We start from the raw sequence: 19,451 nt of genomic DNA on the forward strand, positions 1-19,451 counted from the left end.
CACGTTTTTAGAATTGTATTCAAGTGCATTAAAAATTCAAAGCTGAAATCTCTCAGATCAATAGTCACACCTCTCCCCAGTACTTCTGTAGAAGCACCACTGGTAGCAATTACAGCTTCAGTTCTCCCATTCTTGACCAGATCCTCTCCCACTTGGGCAAGATGGATGGGGAGCATCTATGAACTACTATTTTCAAGGCTCTCCAGAAATGTTATGAGGTTCAAGACTAGGCTTTGGCTGGACCACTCAAAGACTTAGACAAATGTCCAGAATCCACTCTAGCGTTGTCCTGGCTGGATGCTTCATGTTTTGCTGAAAGATAAAACAACACAGTCTGAGGGTGTTTACACCCTGGAGAAGGTTTTCTTGAAGGGCTTATTGTGTTTGGTTGTGTTCACTCACACTCTTGCCAGTGAGAAGCACTCCCATTGCATGATACTACCACCACCATGCTTCATAGGAATAGTATTAGCCAGTTGATGAATTGGACCTGGTTTTCGGTCAATGTATTGCTTGGGAGTTCAGCCTCGAGACTTCAATTATTGCCATCAGATCAGATGATGTTTTTCCTCATGCTGTCAAAGTTCAAGTTTCTGCCACATGCCTTTAATTCAGGACTGATTTCTGTCAAGTCATTTAACCCTAAAGCCTGATTAATGGAGTATTTTGGAGATTGTTTTACCTTCTGCAGGTTCTGTCCTGTCTGTGGAGGACCTCAAAAGCACTAATTACAAGTGGTTATTGGGTTCTTAGTCACCTCCCTGGCCAAGAACCTTCTCAACCCTCGACTGAGTTTGGCCAGACAGCCAGCTCGAAGAAGAGTCTGGAAAGTTCCAAACTACTACCTCCATTTCACAATGATGTCTCAATAGGTGATTCTCTTCAGCAGGACGTGTGAACAGAACAGCAGTTGGTTTCCTAAAAGCCTTTTAACTAACATTAAGAGCGTCTTAACTCAGAGAAAGTGTGTTCATTGTGCTGCTCGCTCTACCATTTAACGATCTTTGTGCTGCAATGCTTTTGGGAAACCCATCCCAGTGTAGAACAAAGACATGCGATTCATGACACTGGAATGGGATCTTAAAGGAGTGTGTGCTGATCGTAGACAGTAGATGAGAGAGCTGGAGTCCAGAGGATGTTTCACTTCTGCTTTCACTTCTGTATCTGAGGTTTTTGTACGAGTGAGGACACTGAATGAATCGCTGTGGTATTCGGCCAAAGAACAAAGCTGATCGTCAGCGGTAAGTAAAACTTCTCACCTCTGTTTTCGTACACTAGACTTCTACACCGCTTCACATTCACACTGCATGTTCTCGCATCGACTTTTATTTCTTTTTCCAGTTTGAGAAAGTGAGTTTGACATTGCGGACGTGTCTTTTAGTTTGTGTCTCGGTCAGTTTTTAATAATTTGTACATTTAACATAAGACTCGGAGAATTTTGTTTGTTAGAGATGGTGAGGTTTCAGCTTTTAGCAAGACAAATGAAAGCATCCAGCCAAGCCAGCGCTTGAGTGGCCTTAGGATGAGTTTCTGGATGTCCTTGAGTGTCTCAGCCAAAGTCCTGATTTGAACTCCATAAAACATCTCTGGAGAGACCTGAGGGTGGCAGTTTGAAGACCCTCGGAAGTTCAACAAGGACAATTAATTTACATTTTCCTAAATATATACATGGGGATAGTAAGTTGTTCATGAAGCAACAACTCAGTGTTGGTTGTCTTCCTACCCCCCCCCCCCCAATTTTTTTTTGTGTCTAAGTGATTTTCAAAGACAAAGGTGCTATGAGACCAGTCTACTAGTGTGAGACTTGATGGTATTGTGGTAAAGTGTTTGCTTCAGGATGACAAGGTTGTTGGTTCAAGTCTAGCTTGATGTGGGAGTAGAAGGTGGACGGTGTTGAAGAATCCTGTAAAAGTGTGGGTGATTGGTAGGTGTGTTTTTTTAAACACACCCCCTATAATGCAAAACTAAGTCAAAACTCTTTCTTCTGGCTCCATAACCCCTTTCTTTTCCTGCTCTGGCCCTGGGGGGGCAGCTGCCCGGATATTACCCCCCCTCCAAGTCCAGCCATCTTGCACATTTCTCAGCCTGCCACTGATTCCCAAACCATCTACACTCATATCCTAGAGTCCTGGCTGGAGTTTGAACCAGCAACATCTCAATCCAGAGAGATGATACTCAGCTGCATGAGCCACAGGACCGCATAGATACAAACTGTTTGACAGAGCTTTTCACCTTCTTATCCATAACCCTGAACTAAAACTCAGAGATTCAAAGCAGGTATGTTATACACCAGCAACTGTGACATTAACTGCTGTACCACTGCGGAACTGGAAACCCCAAGTGCTTATCGGACCTTTATCTTAATAAACGACTCAACACAAGCTGATGACCTCTCCAGAGGAGCTGCTTGAGGGTTTGTGATCACCACTTCCATGTATATTCTCTCAGGAAGTATAGCTGAGTGCAGTGCTAACCAACACACTCCGTACCTGTGTGCTTTCTGGTTCACACGTTTGGAAAACTTACCAAATAAAAGTTATCGGATGTATTTATAGGTGTTTGGTTAATTAGCTTTAAAGTTATTTTACCTAATAGTTTGGAGTCATGATTCATCCAGAGCACTATGCAGGGGGCTCAACCCACCCAACTGCTACTGGTAGGAACAACAACTCTGCCCTCCAAACCACTGAAGTACACAAACAGAGCTCAGATAATGTAAATAAGTTTTAGTATTGGCTTAACACTCAGTTCTCACGAGACACCATTACTGCCTAATAATAGAAAATAAAGCTTTCAGTGAGTGGAAATGGGGTAGAAGTAATGTCCATGCAAGGACTGGCCACTGGGGGTGATGAATGCTTGGACCCCACGACTTGCGACACAGTGGCGGATTTCGGCACAAAAAAAAAAGAATTTTGAGATTTGTCCAATCAGGTTTCTATCCCTCATTTGCACGTCCCGTCAGTGATATGTCACCTTGTAGCTCAATTAACCTGTCAGACTGGCACCTTGATTCTTTGTGAGCCAGGCTACTTCCTTGTCTCCCACACAGAAAGTAGGTTGACCTTTGACCTCAGGCCTCCCCACTGGAAGTCTGAGGTAGCAGGAGGAATCAATCGATCAAATAGCACACACAAATAGTGCACACAAAAAAGCTACTATTCATTCATAGTCAAAGTCCCTCTCATGCCAGAGTCTGGTCTTCCCAGGCAGTCTCCTGTTTCAATACCAACCAATTCTTTAAGGCATATGGGTGTGGCTCCAATCTCTGTTTTGATAACCCTTGGCCTCTTGCTTATACAGCTAGGGTTACAGTGGGGTGGGCTGGTCCTTCCGTCTGTATTGCAGCACGTCTTGCCATATGGGAGTCGGTACCATGTTTTTTTTTTTAAATCATGGTCTTTGGTATGACCCAACCACAAGAACAACTCTCAATCTCCTGGTTAAGAGGCAGCCATGCTAACCACTAGGCCAACTCAACAGTTCATTCTTGATACCATGAGTATATACTGTGGTTTTACAGACAGCGCTGCATTTTTTTTTTTTTTTACAAAACCGGTAAAGAATAATAGAACAAGTGCTCTGAAAGCACATTTTCCCCACTGGAAACCCTGCCGTAACTCTGATAAAATGTGACAGAATTGAATAAAATTGCAACATGTGTATTGCTGACACAAAGAATCCTGTCAAGTTTTGTGAAAATTCCTCCAAAAACAGAGGAGTTGATTTCAGAAAGTGAGTTCCCTTCCCGGGATGGTTGGATGGACGGACGGACATCTCCATGACAATCCCACTTCAGACCTTTCAGCCAGCGGGGGATAAAGACCCCATCTACACACCACCAAGGTGAATGGGTTTAGTCTTGACTCTTCGTTGACAGCGTTGGATAATTGAGTGATGCTTGAATGCCAAAATCAACACAAATGGATAAGAAAAGGTCTGTTTAGTTTATGTTGCTTGCAATGCAGCATCAGAGGTTAACAGCAAGTCAGGACAGAGGAGCTGAAACCTTGCAGATTCTCAGGAACAAGGTACCTTTTTTTTTTTTTTAAACAACTTCAAAGGAAAATAAAAGGCTGGGGAGGGAAGAACCATTTATAGCTACTATAACGCAAGAGACTAACTTCACATGTGTTCCACAACATGAAACTGAGTTTGGGTTCGTTTGTTTTTTAATTACATTAATGGGTGTGTGAGTTATAGAACTTATTCAAGAGGAAGTGGTTAAAGCCTAGGTCACAACCGGACGTACGATTTTTTTGGCCGTGCGATTTTTGGCGTTTCCCAAATCGCTGCTTTTTTTTTTTGTTCGTGGAGAAAGACGCACGTTGGCCGTAAGTTTGTCTTGCAACCTGAAAAAACCGTAAGCGCCCGTAGAGTTTGCTTGACATGACAAAGAACCTCTGCAGCTGGCCTGCGGCCAGTCTACGGCTCGAAAATCAGCACATTTCACGCGCGCCCTCCGTGCGTTTCTTGCACGTAGACCAGCCATAGGAGCACGTACAGCCGGTTGTGACCTAGGCTTAAGACCAACACTGGGGGGAGAGAATCACAAATAATCCCTCTGAGTAATGTACAACAATTATGCTTGGAGTATCACTCCATAGACAGAGAGTAAAGAAACACTGATGTGTAAAGACTCACTTTATTAAAAAGACCATGGGCATTTTCATCACAGGGAAAGAAGCAGGGGAAAAAGAAAACGAAAGAACACACCTCAAGCCGAGTTTTAACCCAATTATACAGCTCTTTTTTTTTTTTTTTCCTCCAAATCATGACACTGCTGACTGACCCGTTCAGTACAGACCACAGTCTCAGGCCTGAAACTAAAACCCATGTCTTATAAAACCAAACATTCCTGAAATGTAAAGGATACTAGGGTGTATTTAAAAAAAAAAAAAAGCCTGAGAGGTAGACAGGAAAGCCAAGACATAGGTGTGGACATGGATGTTTGAAACAGAAGTCGTACTGACACTGTGTGATGGAGGTTCATCAGTTGACGGAGGGACAGCAGCGAAGCACTGGGACGGAAAGGGAGGGAGAGAGAGAGAGAGAGAGATGGGGGGGGTTCCGACGTTCCAAATCAATCAGCATCAGGCGTTGGGCTCTTTCTCGGGCTGATGGACCTGGAACGGCTAAACACAGATCACCATTACACATGATGTATGCAGTCACGTTCCCTATGTAACACATCACACCACACTATTCATCGAGTCATGTTCAGGTTGATTTGCGAGAAGTGGACATTTCCGTATGTGAAAGAAGTAGTGTGCGCTGTCCAGGTACGGAAAAAGATCTAGACACGGACGTAAGCTCAAATAAAATAGCGATTATTATTTCACTCAAGTTGTCTGCATTAAATGGAGCACTTGCATGTGATGTCACAGCCGATCCAGATTGTGACAGACGCCATCGTGTCGGTCAAACGCCATATTCCGCCTTCTACTTCTACTTCTGCTTTTACTTCTACCTTTTCTTCTGGAAAACCCTACTATATACAATTCTACTACAACGGCTGCGGCTACAAGCTCTCCCTACCTGTGCACGTTTATGTTTTTTGTGTGTATTTTTGCGTGTTGTTCGTCTGTACCGGACTTCAATATCCACTACAACCGTATGGACTTACTGGACATTGGTTTCCAGCAGAAAATGACGGTTTGTAGCGATTTCCATCGCATGCACAACATTCCGGACGAGAGAGAAAAAAAAAAAAAAAATATATATATATATATATATATATATATATATATATATATATATATATATATTCCGGACGAGATAGCGAGACCAGCGGGGTCTCCGTGGATTGTTATTGGAAGCAAAGCGAAGGAGGCGGAGCCGGGAGCAAAAGCGAGGCTGCAGGCAGAGCCGGCCTGTTGACTAAGCTCAGAAAACAGCCACTCAAATCTCCACTGCCAAGCCTCTACCTCTCCAACGCCAGATCCATGTAAACAAGACGGACGATTTGGAATTACCTTATTCTATTATCGGCTGGTCAGTGCTATACTCAATACTTAAGTGACTTACCCGTCCAATGAGGATTCTTGTTATAAGATGCCACATCTGAGTCGCTGACAAATCCTGAATTTCTGTAGAGATAACTGTCCAGAGATTTATAAGCATGCAGTGCTTCACCACTGAACAGCGAGGGAAAGTTAATGAGGTAATTATACGCGTCCAGGTATTCCGCTGGCAGTTCAAAATCCGGTCGTGAAAACTCCGTCTGGTAAGCCATAAGGGTCACAAATCTGTAGATCGTTTATTTTAGACATGTATCTAGTTATCTGTTCATTAGAAAAATGAGCCGTGTAGTCCGTCGGTTGAAATTGATCCATTCTGTACACGAGTGCAGCAGTATTCAGCGGTGTTTTTGACCGACACGATGGCGGTTGTGTACTTTCCGGTCACGTGACTGCAAGATCTCTATAGCAGCACGAGCTTCTGGCTAAATGATGCAGCTACGCATCCTGGCAAACAAATCATTTAACTGCACTGAATCAGAATTAGTCACTGAAAAGACTCAAATGAACCAGTGTGCGTGCACGTGCGTGTAGTCCAGGAAGGTCTCACCTGTCTCTTTTCTTGCTTAAGGAGCGAGAACGAGATCTGGATCTGGATGCGCTGCGCACTCTCTGTCTGGAGGCGGAGCGGGAACGCGAGCGAGAACGCGAGCGACTGTTCAAAACACAGAAGAAAGATGTCGATCTGCATCTTGTGAAGGTTTTCCCAAAGAAGTGAACCACCAAGGAAATTAACTCCGACCTCAATCTTTTCTGAACCGACCCTCAAACCTTGCCTCAAACATAAAAGCCACACAATCGAGAGTCCAAAATTTACCATTATCCAGCTGAATTTCAAATCATCTGCATAAGCAACTGTGCAGGTATCAAATCACGGAAGAACCAGACGTTACACAAGGCAAGTATTCATAGAAGAGATTTTTGGCTGAGAAACGTCTGTTAATCATCAGCTCCATTCGCCTCACAGCTCTGGCGCGAACCTGGAGTCGCAAATAAATTATGGTTTATAAAAACATGTACTTTTTTTTTTTTTCCTTCCAGAAATGCTCCTTCAGTGCTATATATAAAAAAGTAAGTTCTCACTGGAGCCAAAATGCACAGGTTTGCTGTAAAGCATGGGTGCAAGTATAAAGTTTTCAAAAACCTGAAAAGTCTGACGTGCATGGGGGGTGAGCCCCCCCCCCCCTCAGGGCTCAAAAAAAAATTTAAATTACAAGTTAAAATGGTTGTCTCTCATGCAATCATTTATAATATTAATAGTTATACGATTTGCATATTCACATCAAATGTTTAATACATTTCATCAATTCATCTGAAATAATATTTCAAGTACAAGGCTTGATATTTCAAAACATCTAGCAACTACTAATTTAAATGTTGAAACAACCATTTTTAATATGCTTTTGCTGCGATACCTTTTTTACAATATATACACTGGAATAGCGGTGTTGATTTGGTCGAACAATGTGCTATGTGCGTGAAACATGCATGTAGAACACCGTGAAACAACGGGCTAGTCAGGACCGCTCGTCGGTGAGCGGCGTATAAATTGAATGAGGTTTGTGGCGAAGACGAGATGAAAAGATTTGTCTTGTGCAGAGACTGTACCGCAGGTAACCCGGTAATACGCTGAGAGTGAGACAGTGAGAGGGCCACCCCTATACCCCCCCCCCAAAAAAAAATCTCAACGGATTTACACAAATTTGGAAAAATGACTTTCAGAACCGAAAAAAAAAAAAAAAACGGAGCTTCCTGCACATGCCAGAAAACTTGCACCCATGGTAAAGTTTCCTCCACATTTTATCAGGAAAAACAGATTGAACAGAGTGCGTCTCGTACCTGACCCTGCGGACTGGCGTTCTGGACCTCCTGGCTGGACTTCTGGATCGGCGCACCAGGGAACGAGATCGTCGAACTGGGGTTCGGGATCGGGAGCGGCCCGGGGAGGCAGACCTAAACACCCACACTTGTCTTAGTATTCTTCTGAGGACCTTCCATTGATGATGAAGACAATGCCTGCAGCTAAACCTAACCTCAGTAATGGGGGAGGAGGAGAGAAACACCCCCTCCCCACACACACTCCTTTGTAAGGACTTTTGGATGGTCACCACAAGGTCAGAATGGTCAGATTTTACTATACTGAGCGCCAAATGTCCTCACAAGGAGTCTCCAAAAGCATTCAGCTGATGAACCTCCACAGAAAGATCCATGAGCTGCGACTGATCAGCTGTTAAGAGCTACAGTGAAGTACAAAGCGCAGTAGGACTCACCTGCTCCGCCTTCTGGAGTAGGATGGAGAGCGATATCTCCTGCAACACACACACGCGCGCATTCAAAATCAACATCACAGCCCGATAGAATTGTCACTGAAAATACTGAAGAATGTGCGCAGCGTTCTTACCGGTCGTTGCTCCGGCTGCGGGAGTGGTAGCGACGGCCGCGAGATCTGGACCGAGAGCGAGACCTAAACAGGATTTTAAAATACGAAACAATGGGCTGTTAGTGCGTGGCCACAAGAAGTCATTTGTACACATTTCAGAACCAGCTCCTTTAAAGTTTCACTAAACATCTGGTGCTTCAATTCTTGAGATTAATCTCACGCAAAACAGTCACACAGTGTTTTATTCATTTTATAACAAGGCATTTTGTCAGTGCCAATTGATTCATGAGGCAGTACTCGAGTCCAACTCGTGCCCTAATTATAAAGGCCCGTGACTTGACTTGGACTTGAGCACTGATGACTAAGACTCGTGCATGAACTGCATTCGGACTCAAATTGGAGACGAGGACTCTGATGGACTTTTTTTTTTTTTTTGTAACATGCCATAATTTCGCATAAGATATTTATATCTACATTAAATTTTTGTGCAAGAGAATGCACATTCACCTGTTCAGGAACAAACTAATATTAACGGCGCTAAAATGCCTGGAGAGACGCCGCTAGGATTGTCCGCTTTGCTTATACAGACTTCTCGTGCAGTGGGGAAAAAAAAAAAAAACGCACCGCTGTGTGTTCCATATGTAGAAGAACTATCGAGGAGACGACGGGGACAACCTCGAACTTCATTCGCCATTTGTCAAGACTCCACCCAGAGAAGGAAGTGACACGCCATGTTCATTGCTCTGTTGATAGTAGGCGGGGCTTGCTTGCTGAGCGATGAACTAGCTAGTGTTAACCCTCTCATGTTATTTGTCCTGTTGATAGTGGGGCTTGGGTCGGACTCAACTCGAAACTTTCTTTAATGACTTGGACACTCGGGACTCGAGGTCTAATGACTTGACTGCAACGCTGTCCTGAGGTGCGTGCGAGTGCGTGCACACCTGCTGCGTCTGCTGCCTCGCTTGTTGTAGCGGTAGCAGTCGTAGGCGTAGTGGCCCGTCTCTCCGCACTGGTAGCAGCGGTCATTTGGATCAAACTGTCTGCGGCTTGGCCGACCGAAGCGGGACTTCCGGGACATTCCGTTTGACATCTCGACACGGATGCGGGCCCCGCAGAGCATTCTGGGAAAGAAAGACAAAGACGTGATGAAACATTACAGCAGTCATTCAGTAACACGTTCTGGGCTGTGAACAATTCTGCCCATTACAAATAAAGTCAAAGGACACTGTATAATATTTTATGCACATGAACTTTGTGCTTTTACATCCATGAAGGTGCCAATACTTCTGGAGTTGGCATGGAACATGTACAAAAAAACCCTCACACAATACAGAGAGGTTCATCAGATGCTGAAGATGTTTTTTTTTTTAAATTTGTTCAACTGGAAACCAATATTTATTCAATGTTAGGACTAAAATTTGGAAATCAACATGGGAGAATAAATAAGGAAACAGTAAACTCACTCGGAGTGTTGCATTATGTTCCAAAGTGATTTTACTGAAGCTTTTTTTTTTTTTGCTTTGCTTAAAAATGCGTTTGACCCCATTTATTTCCACATGTTGGGATTATTACAGACGAGCAACACCTGTAAGAATAGAAACATGGCTGGCCTCCGAACAGGAGCCTCACAAGGAAACACCAAGCTGACTCACTTTCCGTCCATGCCCTTCACAGCATCCTCGGCGTCTCTGGAGTCTTCGTACTCGACAAAAGCGAAGCCAGGAGGGTTCCGCGCCACCCAGACGCTCCGCAGAGGCCCGTAGTAGCTGAACGCACGCTCCAGCTCACCCTTCGCGGCACCATTGCCCAGGTCACCCACGTACACCTTGCAGTCCAAGGAACTCCGCGACGAGTAAGACATCTCGAATCTGCAACCTGGACAAATTACAGCAACTTAAACCCAGATATCTACAGTCACTTTCATCATCTCCAAAAGTTTGCCTCTTGCTGAAATCGTTTGCTCTCCATGATGTTTGATCTCCAACTCCAGGCCTCACTCACACACCAGCCATTTTGCAAGAAGGCATGGAACATCATCAAAGATGGGACAGGTGGACAACAGGACAATATAATCCAACACTGGTGAGCAACATGAAATTGACACGAATCCAAGACCGATGATAAGCACTACATTTCGAAACAAAAACTGACAGGTGCGATTTTAAACAGCTTGAAGAACGGGCTAACGCAAGCCATGTATTCAAGTTTATTAAAAAAAATAAATAAAAATCGAAACTTAACAGCTTCTGGCTGATATACCAATTGATTTGTGTAAACTACAACTAAACTAGCAGCAGGAGCATAAACGCGTACGTTCTTTATGAAACAAACAAACAGTCTCATCTATACTGTGGACAATTATGTATTTAAAAAAAAGTGCACACATATCTAAAGTATTATGAGCAGCAGGTGATTTGATGCACAGCTTGGTATTAAAGGACTGTTAAAGTCGGGTGATAACGTTGCGAGGTGAAGCAATATCGCATAAGCAACAGTGAGGTCATACTGAAAACTGCTATGGCTGCGAGTCTGCTGTCAGGAAATTAAGCTGTTCCAATTTTCAGTTTGAATCACAACTACCAGGGAGATCAAGAGCAAGCAAATGACATTTCAGTGACGATACGGCCAAAAGTTCTGCTTATTTTTTCTGCTCCAGTAGCGAAGACAAATCCCGATGGCACTTCACTCACTTTATATAAAATCAACTAGCTAGCTCACGTTGATTTGGACATTAAATCCTGTGAAAGGTAGAACAGGATGAAACATCACTCTTGGAACACCGCTCAACCCATCAACTTGGTGAACTGGAACCAACTTATGTAAATAGAGGATATTACACAGTCACGCGAAGATCAACTTCATATCTTCCTGCCATCGTGCAATGTTCTTTATATTATATGGACACATCCACCCAAAAAAAAAAAAAAAAAAAAACCCCGAAAGACGCTTTGAACACCCGAAAGGCTACCAAAACATCATTAGATTTTCTTCACACATATTTACAAGAGAAAAACATATCAATGGACATTGAAAAACTGGAAGAGAGACATCGGAGATGTAAAACTTCCACATTAGCAAGCAACAGTTTGTAAACAAACATGGCGACCAGGTTTGCTTTGTTAAAAACAGAAGGTTTTGAGAGAATTTTGGCTACCAGATAGTTCCGCTGTGTGTAGCTGTCAGTGTTGATTTTAAAACTAAGTAAATTACACAGGGAAACAAATACTTAAGTCGGAGTGAAAAATACTGTGGCAAGAGTGTGTAGAAGAGTCTGGAGACAGAAATCTTAGTTTCTTGGTCGTTAGCTTGTGCTACTTGTTCTCTATAGCACTGCTTTATTAGCATTTGCCAACACTACTGATGAACACTACACCGGCTGGAAGGTGACTGCACTGCTGCGTAGGCCTGTCGCGATATTCGATATACCGACTTATCGTACGGTAAATGAAAATGAACTCGGTAATTTTTTTAAACACGATTTTGGCATTTATGCACTGTACATCTACATAGGGAAGTCGCCAGAGTATTAGCTTGACCCACCGATGCCCCTTTTCCACCAAAGCAGTTCCAGGGCTGGTTCGGGGCCAGTGCTTAGTTTGGAACCGGGTTTTCTGTTTCCACTGACAAAGAACTGGCTCTGGGGCCAGAAAAACCGGTTCCAGGCTAGCACCAACTCTCTGCTGGGCCAGAGGAAAGAACCACTTACGTCAGCGGGGGGGTGGAGTTGTTAAGACCAACAACAATAACAAGACCGCGAAAGATCGCCATTTTAATTAAGGTCACAATTAAGGTTGTGTTAATTAAGGTCACAAAGACATTATTAAATCATATCAAATTGTGCTAATGTTGGCTAATATTGCACCGAGTCTTGCTTGTGAAGTGCCTGCAAACTTTAGCAGCCCGCTAACCCTCAATTTGAAGCGCTTCAGTTAAAGGAATACACCACCCCCAGGTGAAATTGAGTCAGTCCCTGCAGTCCCTAGAGTTGGATGAGTGAGCCAAAGCGTTTTGTAGCCGACCCAGCCATTGTCCTGATCTAGAAACGCCCCGGTTAGCTTTAGCTTAGCGTAGTCGCTGTAATCCGGCGTGTCCAGCTAGCATTGTCGTTGCAACAGTGAATCAAATAACTCAAGATTTTTTATAATTATTTCTCATGACCTGTACATTCACATCGAGTACACATCAATGCAAATTAACACGAAGGGATTTACTAGACCAATTTATATCTGGAACTATTTTCGGCCACAGCACAGGCAATGCACCGCTGCAGGCGCAAAGACACCACGCAGCACCTGAAAACCCTGGTTTCCCTGGTAACACTGGTGTATTGACGGAAGTTGTGGTGCTGCGTGGTGTCTTTGCGCCTGCAGCGGTGCATTGCCTGTGCTGTGGCCGAAAATAGTTCCAGATATAAATTGGTCTAGTAAATCCCTTCGTGTTAATTTGCATTGATATGTGTACTCGATGTGAATGTACAGGTCATGAGAAATAATTATAAAAAATCTTGAGTTATTTGATTCACTTTTGCAACGACAATGCTAGCTGGACACGCCGGATTACAGCGACTACGCTAAGCTAAAGCTAACCAGGGCGTTTCTAGATCAGGGCAATGGCTGGGCCGGCTACAAAACGCTTTGGCTCACTCATCCAACTCTAGGGACTGCAGGGACTGACTCAATTTCACCTGGGGGTGGCGTATTCCTTTAAGACCTGCAGAGCCCTGACCGAGTTCGGGTAACATGACATGTAAAGAACAACAACAACCCAATGGTGATGTGGACATTAAAAGGTGTCTGGGCCACGAACAATCAAATCAAACATTTTCACGTAACAGCCTCCGCCTTCTTGATCAGAAATTTTTGGTTACTCCCACCTCTCTTTTGAAAACCTCACATACAGAGTACATACATCTGCTGAACTGATGGTTTTTTGAGGGGGGTCATTTGAAAGCGGTAGGTGAAAAACTTCTCTGTAGAACCCCGTCATTCCTTCTTCTCCCTCCTCTCAAGACAACAAAAGGGCAAGATTATAACCACCTTAACCAGACACATTCTGTTGCCAAATCAAATTGTAACCTTTCAACATGTCAAAAGTTCCAGAGCCCTCGTCCTGTTTCACCGTTAGATCAATCACATATCAGTTTAAACCAGCATTCTAAAACTAGTTAAAGATCCCACAGAAGAGAGCCGACTCCCCCTGCCAGCCTCATGGAACGCAGTGTTTAAGGCTCCGGATGGGTTTTACTTCCATTTACGAGGGGCAAAGAACAGACTCCCTCCCGATAGTCAATGCGTTATTCGCTTGTAAAACACATTTGCAAATTGGTAGAATGAGTTAATCACCACATACAAGATTTGCAATTAATCAAATGAATTGCATATTATTATTCATGAATTACTACAGTTCTGAACTTAAAATGTTAAAAGTCTGGCCTTTGGAGAGATGATGGAGACTCTTTTGGTGGAACACAACAGAGCAAAATATTGTGACCCTCTAATGTTGACCTGAAGTTGGCGCCACTATGGGTTGGCATTGGGTTTTTGTCCCCACCAATGTTAATACCAAACCTACGCCCTTGCTAACATGTTATCTCGTTCTAATTGTTGTTACTTTTATCCAAATGACAGCTGGCAATATACGTTATTTTGCACTTTGTTTATCCGGGTGCTAATCTTTGAGAAACTGGATTGGCAGAATGTTGCCTATGAAGAAAAGAATGTCTATTACCCTGTGCCGAGTTAATATCTACTAAAGTGCAATTTTTAAGAGCCATAGATTGTATTTTATTTATTGTTTTTGTTGCGAGTGGTTTTATTTGACTGTTTTATTTCTTTGGGTTATTTATATTATTTTTACGTTCTACTGTTGACCTGTGGTTGGTAGAAGAGAGCAACTGGACTTGCTTGAAAAGTCTTGAAGACGTTTCGCCTCTCGTCCGAAAGGCATCATCAGTTCTGTCTGTCTAATAGGGAGTATCAAGTATTTATCCTCTCATGGATCATAATAGAATCCAAATCAGAATGCTGATGGCTGCATTGAAGGTGGCTGATAGATGTCATAGACACCCACCTCTGTTCAGTGATGGTCGTTCCAGGCTGACAAAATTGAACGATCCTCTCTGGCTAAGATGTCTGCCAGTTTTCTGGAAGTCCTCTCATACTCCCGCACTAGTCGAAGGGAACTCATCCCAAAGTGTGTAGAAACATATCTGTGAAGATACTCAGTCGTCCAGGTACATAGTAATCTGTGGTTGGTAGAAGAGAGCAACTGGACTTGCTTGAAAAGTCTTGAAGACGTTTCGCCTCTCGTCCGAAAGGCTCTCGTCCGTCAGAACTGATGATGCCTTTCGGACGAGAGGCGAAACGTCTTCAAGACTTTTCAAGCAAGTCCAGTTGCTCTCTTCTACCAACCACAGATTACTATGTACCTGGACGACTGAGTATCTTCACAGATATGTTCTACTGTTGAATTGAATAAGTTGACTTAATTAAAAAGTTCACTGTTCTTTGAAAGGATGTATTTGGATTTTTTTTTTTTACTAGTGGCATAAAATTGTCTTGAAAAGACATCAACAATAATATCGTTTATCACAATAATTTGAGACAATATATCGTCCAACAAAATGTTATCGGGACAAGCCTACTGCTGCGCTGACGGCACCAACTCGCAGGTAAGCTAGCGTTGGCCTTCAAGAATGTGGACATGAGAGTATAAGAATATTGGTTTGCTTTTTTTTGTGGTCTATCAGATATATTCCATTCAGATACTCCTCTTCAACTCATTCAATATCATGCTAGCTGAATGGAAAGACGACAAAAAAAAAATCTGCAATGTATTGCATTAAAAAAAGTGAATTTTTCTAAAACTTCATATCTTCAAGCCTGTGTGTTATTTTATTTTTAGTTTATTTATCAAAAAAACAATTCATTGATTTCCTCACGAGTGACCGAGAGATTTGCATCACGGTTTTGGTTCTCCATGTCCCGGATGAAAAATACGTTATTTACCAGCTGGGAGGTCCGTATTGTGAAATACCGTGACCGAGGTCTTGAAAGTACTGACCGAGGCCAAGGTCACGGTATTTCACCATACGGACCGACCTTAAGCTGGTAAATATTTTTTTTCCCCTTAACCAAATTCTAACAGAAAACGAGAGCGCCTGAAAGGGAAAACCAAGCACTTCCATGGCAGGAAAAAAAAAAAACTACATTTTGCCGCCTATGTAGTCCCCCATTTATACAAAATTGAGTCATTCAGGATTCAGCCATGTTTTTGCTCGGCGTTAGCAGCAGAGGTTTTTAGCTTTCTCCTGAAACGTTTTCTTTTATTTCTTCTTCCTCAGGGTAGTAAAACTCGCTTTCGCTGTGAACGCTGTCGTTATCACGATCCATACTGTAAAATTAATGCTATTATGCTGAGAAATGCTGGCAAAAGTTAAGATTTTTGATAAAAATCTTATAAATCTTATAAAAAAAGATAAATGTTGACAAAAAAAAAATGCTACTATGTTTTTTGTTGTGAACGAGCAAGTCACCAGAGGTTCATAACCGGGTTCCGTTGTCACGGTCTGAATTTACCACCAGTCTGAATTTACCAGGTAAATTTAAACTGTAGCAGCCGCGGTCTAACCTTACCACAGTATAAATTTACCAACTTGGTATAATTGGGCCTAGTCTGAATTTACCAGCCTAATATGAGATTTATGTTCATACTTGAATTATTTACACTTTATCTTGATGAATATTGATTTGTTTAAGTAAGACTCCTCATGATTATAATAATTTAGTTATTCTCTCAAATTTACCAACTTGGTATAATTAGACTGCTGTCACTGGGCCTAGTCAGAATTTACCAGCCCAATATGATAGGAGATTTATGATCATACTTGATCCACAGATAAATTATTTTCACTTTAACCTGATGAATATTGATTTGTTTGAGTGAGACTAATCATGATTATAATAGTTATTCTGTCAAATTTACCAACTTTGTATAACTAGACTGCTGTCATTGGACCTAGTCAGAATTTACCAGCCCAATATGATATGGGATTTATGTTCATACTTGATCCACAAATAAATTATTATTTTCACTTTATCTTGATGAATGAATGACCCGTGTTTTAGTTCCAGTTTATGCACCAAGTAGGCTGATCAGGACCAGCCATTGTTTCCTCATCCATATTCAACAGCTTGTCTACTGATAATCAAATCTCACAATTGTGGTCACAATTCTCGTTCTATTAAGGCCTCTGCATGCTCTTGCGACAAGGCTTTCGCAGATAGCTTTTCGCAGACAGTTGTAATTTATCGTTGAGCGGGGAGTAATAGGCGTGCGCGATGTTATTCACCGCCACAACGCAACGGGGCGCGAAGTCGCGAAATCGCTAGGAGTAGTTGGTGGGTGTGGTTAGTGGAGTGTTTATCCTCCGGTTACTTATGACTAGAACTGGAGTCGTATAGATGTCCGTACTTCCTCACTTCCTCAATCAACCGCTCTTCATGCTGCTCCATCTTCGCTCATGTTTTTAAAAATGGCGGTCGTGAAAACAAACCAAACCAGGAAAGTAGGGAAGCGGAAGTGCGTGTACAGCGGATGTAGAGTGGACCAATCAGAGCCCTCTTATCTGCGAGGCTGTCTGCGGTGGTCACAATTTTTGGGAGGTGCGCGCAGAGCGTCTGCGAGGGGGGGGGGCTTCGCAGACGCCATCTGCGAGGACTGGGTTGTCAGCATAAATTGGCCTTTAGTCCACAAATGTGTTGAAACGCTGCTGGGTACAAAATCGCAGTAAGAAATGGTAAATTTAGACTTCCCGGAAGTTGACCGGGAATGAACGAATGAATAAATAGGTCTGCGCATGGTAAATTTATACCAGCGCACGATCAGACCGTGACACCGTATCGTAGGATACGGACCCACTCGCCAGCCAATCAGAGCGCAGGATTTGATGGAAACCGGACCACGAAAAAATAAAAGTAGTTTATTTCCTAGTAAAACGCTCAGGTCTATGTAATATAAACCTCGACATCTGGCTGGATATTGCGATGTAGCAGAAATGTCTGAGTATCATGAGGTTTTGGCTGAAATCACCCAGCCCTAATGAGCAAGAAAACCAAGCCAAGATCTCAGATCACACATACGCGTACTTACAAGCTATTTAATTATTACAGCATAAAGTAGCTGCCCATTTAAAATGTGTAATTTTTTAAAACTTGACTGAACTCAAATCCCAGAGATTTGATTGTTAATAATCAGCTCACCTTAAGATGCAAAACTAATCCCGTCTAAACAGGTCTCAAGATGGGTTTCTGTTCGACAGAAAATGTAAATAATTACAGAACTATAAGGTGAATGTGGAAAAAAAACCTCCATCTTTTATAAACAATCATTAAAAAAAAGGTTTCTTAAAAAACAAAAGGAGCCTATTTGTGATGCTCTGAGCTCCCTCCTCAAACTGTGGCTTCTGTGAAATATTTTAATATAACTTTAAATTATATTACAGCGTTGTAGCCACTGTTCAACGCGAGAATTATTAACCAACAACTTGTAAATGAAATGTAGCTCATAAAATTATAGTGAAACCGTTTGTGGAGAAATAAAGCGGAGATGAGAGTTGAGGTTAGCCGGTTAGCACGAAGCTAATAACGCCAGGAAACCTGCGTTCGTCAGAACCAAGTTTAGCCAACATGCTAACAGCGTCTTTGTTCGTCAAATGGCTGAAAAACTCAACATTTTATATATATTTTATTCCACATATTACCTCAGCCATTCAACACAAAGTCATTCTTATCAGAAAATGTGTCGGGTTCTTTTTTGTTGTTGTTTATTTTCATTTAATTCCAATTTCCTGACTAAATTTATGGACCAGGGAAGACCCTTAAATATTTATAGAATAATTTTTTCATCTTTAAAAGTAAATCCACACAAAGCGCATGTTGATCTTTAGGAAAATTAAAAAAAAAAAAGTGTTATTGTTTTAATAATCTGTAGGTTTCGCTTTATGTCTTGAGAGAGAGAGAGAGAACGAACATCCAATCAAATCGTCCTGCATCCTGGTCCCAAATGGCTGCGTGTCCCCTAAATGACTACGCTTCCTGAAAACAGCAAACAATGGCGCTCGCGCCCTGTATCGCGCACTAGGTAGTGAAATGGGCAGCCATTTGAAACACAGCCGCCGTCCCCAAACCCTCTCCCTCACGCACCGTCGTGTTTTTGCGCTAACCGGAACGGAAACTAAAATCAATAAAAACTGCAGCCTTTGAGTGGGTGATAGATGAGATTTGTGCTTGTTAAACAATGCTATACATAATCCAAAACAATCCCGAATTAAAAAAATTATATATATATAGTAACTCACGCGTGCAGCTTTAGCTTAGCCTAGCCTAGCCTAGGGGCAGGCGCATTTGTCGGCCTCGAGCTCCGCGACACAACGCGCGCATGAACGTGTTTCCGGTTGAACACGCAAACTCGATCTGGAATCGGTAATAAACACAACCACGGTGTACAAACCGCCGCACCGGGTAACCGTGTCGTTTTTCAGAACCGATTTCCGTTTGATTTTCTTACCTTCTTCTACTGATCTCAAGCGTCACATTCACTCACGCGCTCTACCTCTCGTTTCCCGGAAGCGCAAGCACGCTTTCCAAAGCTAAGCGCGCGCCTTCGTGCCTAGCCTAAAAGGCGGAGCTTTACAAACAACGATTCTGATTGGTCCACGCCTGCATGACGTGATATAAAGGCGCGTTTTTCGTTCTGGTTCACTCCGAACCCGCTGTCTGTTCGATAAGTAGTGCACTAAAGAGGGTGCAGACGGCACTCTTTCCAGCAAAACTTCATGATCTTCCGTCAAGTTAGAGATGAAACATTAATCAGATGGAGAATTTTTCATTCAGAGTGTTTCATATAGAAGAAGAAGCCTTTATTTGTCACATGTACTCAAGCACAGTGAAATTCCTCCTCTGAAGCAGTGAGCACACACGCGTACCCAGAGCAGTGGGCAGCGATGCTACAGCGCCCGAGGAGCAGGTACGGGTTAGGTACCTTGCTCAAGG

General features: G+C 42.7%; 1 protein-coding gene across 1 annotated transcript; it reads right to left on the bottom strand.

The window, feature by feature from the left end:
* Positions 1-4,626: 4,626 nt before the first annotated feature.
* srsf7a (serine and arginine rich splicing factor 7a) lies at positions 4,627-19,067 on the bottom strand. Its single transcript, XM_060913447.1, has 8 exons — positions 18,967-19,067; positions 10,053-10,275; positions 9,342-9,521; positions 8,422-8,484; positions 8,291-8,329; positions 7,860-7,973; positions 6,571-6,675; positions 4,627-5,135 (listed from the first exon to the last, which is right to left on the bottom strand). The coding sequence occupies exons 2-8, from the start codon at positions 10,259-10,261 to the stop codon at positions 5,084-5,086; spliced, it is 762 nt and encodes a 253-aa protein (XP_060769430.1). The 5' UTR covers positions 10,262-10,275; positions 18,967-19,067; the 3' UTR covers positions 4,627-5,083.
* Positions 19,068-19,451: the final 384 nt, after the last annotated feature.

The sequence above is a fragment of the Neoarius graeffei genome, chromosome 28 (assembly GCF_027579695.1).
Source record: "Neoarius graeffei isolate fNeoGra1 chromosome 28, fNeoGra1.pri, whole genome shotgun sequence".
Taxonomy (NCBI): domain Eukaryota; kingdom Metazoa; phylum Chordata; class Actinopteri; order Siluriformes; family Ariidae; genus Neoarius; species Neoarius graeffei.